Source organism: Austrofundulus limnaeus, unplaced genomic scaffold (assembly GCF_001266775.1).
Source record: "Austrofundulus limnaeus strain Quisiro unplaced genomic scaffold, Austrofundulus_limnaeus-1.0 Scaffold2992, whole genome shotgun sequence".
Taxonomy (NCBI): Eukaryota; Metazoa; Chordata; class Actinopteri; order Cyprinodontiformes; family Rivulidae; genus Austrofundulus; species Austrofundulus limnaeus.
This window is the reverse complement of record NW_013955394.1, coordinates 9,743-11,245: the sequence shown is the minus strand read 5'-3', so window position 1 is coordinate 11,245 and position 1,503 is coordinate 9,743. Positions and strand designations below refer to the sequence as shown.

Genomic DNA, 1,503 nt, shown 5'->3' with positions numbered 1-1,503 from the left:
GTGTGTGTGTGTGTGTGTGTGTGTGTGTGTGTTTAATGCGCCTTTTGTTACAAAGAAAGAAAATGAGCCTTCCAGCCATTTAATGTCAACGCTTTCAGATGACAGCCACACACACCCGGAGTCATTCCACTGAAGAGGCTGACGAGGCGTCAAAGCCCCTGATGCCACAACATATATTTGTGAACACACACACACACACACACAGAGTGTGTGTGTGTGTGTGTGTGTGTGCTTCATGAATGGAGGGATTTAGACGTCTTTGAGTTAGAGAGGAAAGCGAAGGCTTCCATCTATTGTGTGTGTGAGGAGCCGGCAGCGAGCATGCTGGGAAATGGTAATGAACTGGAACTGTCTCCCTCTGAAGAACATYATATGTTTACAAGATGCAGCTTCTGCCGATGAGCACGAAGGACAGAGTCAGAGCTGCACTGACTGCAGCCGTCCTTCACCAAATACAGCAGGAAGTTCAACAGTTCCTGCTCTGCTGTTTGAGCCGACACATGATAAACCAGAGCCAGATCCAACCCAGAACCAATACACACCAAACTGGGACAGAATCACAGAACTGAAACATCTGTCTGTTCTTCTTGCAGCCTGTCTGATGGGTCAGGGTCCGGACTGTACTCTGGTCCAGTCCAAAGAGGATGACTTTGACTGGGAGAAGGGAGACCCCAGAGATCGTCCAACCAGTAATCCATGGATTCCTTCAGGTAGGGTCTGTCTGATGACTTTCATTTGTTTTCCAGTTGTTGTCCTGATCCAGCTTAGACTGGACCTCTAAAGGTTCTTCAGATTCCTTTAATGATTATGACGATGTAATGAGATTCTGTTCTTTACAGGCAGAAATCTGTAAAGCCCCTCAGTGGCACTTTCAGAACCTTTGGTTTTTATCAGCTTGATGTTTTTCTCACACATTTGACGTCCCACTGGAGACCTGAGCCGATCAGACCCAGTCAGGGTTCCAGTCACCTGTCAGTCATGTTTTTACTTTACTTCTGTACCTAATCCAACCCTGGGGTGGAGTCAGAATGAATGAGAGTTAAAGGATAATCCTGTGTGTTCTGAAACACTTTCAACCTGTTTAGGCACTGGTTGGTTTATTGGTACAAGTTGTAGATATTTGTAGAACCTGCAGCTCCTTGTACTSACTTTAGTGATGGATGGTTTTACTGGGTAAGGCCTGGAATTGGCCTCAGTCTTTATTATTATAGCATAAAACAGGGAGAAACAGGAGGGGGATACTGTTTCAGCCCTCTGTTACACTATGATATATGATATGATATATGATATGATATATGATATGATATGATATGATATGATATGATATGATATGATATGATATGATATGATATGATATATGATATGATATATGATATGATATGATATGATATGATATGATATGATATATGATATGATATATGATATGATATGATATGATATGATATGATATGATATGATATGATATGATATGATATGATATGATATGATATGATATGATATGAT

At 41.6% G+C, this 1,503-nt stretch overlaps 1 protein-coding gene across 1 annotated transcript in view; it reads left to right on the top strand.

The window, feature by feature from the left end:
- Positions 1-710, top strand: part of LOC106511609 (receptor-type tyrosine-protein phosphatase mu) — a gene marked incomplete at its 3' end in the record, with an annotated part of 2,597 nt that extends 1,887 nt beyond the window's left edge. The window contains 1 exon segment of the mRNA XM_014000364.1: positions 594-710. Coding sequence (XP_013855818.1) covers positions 594-710 — 117 coding nt within the window.
- Positions 711-1,503: the final 793 nt, after the last annotated feature.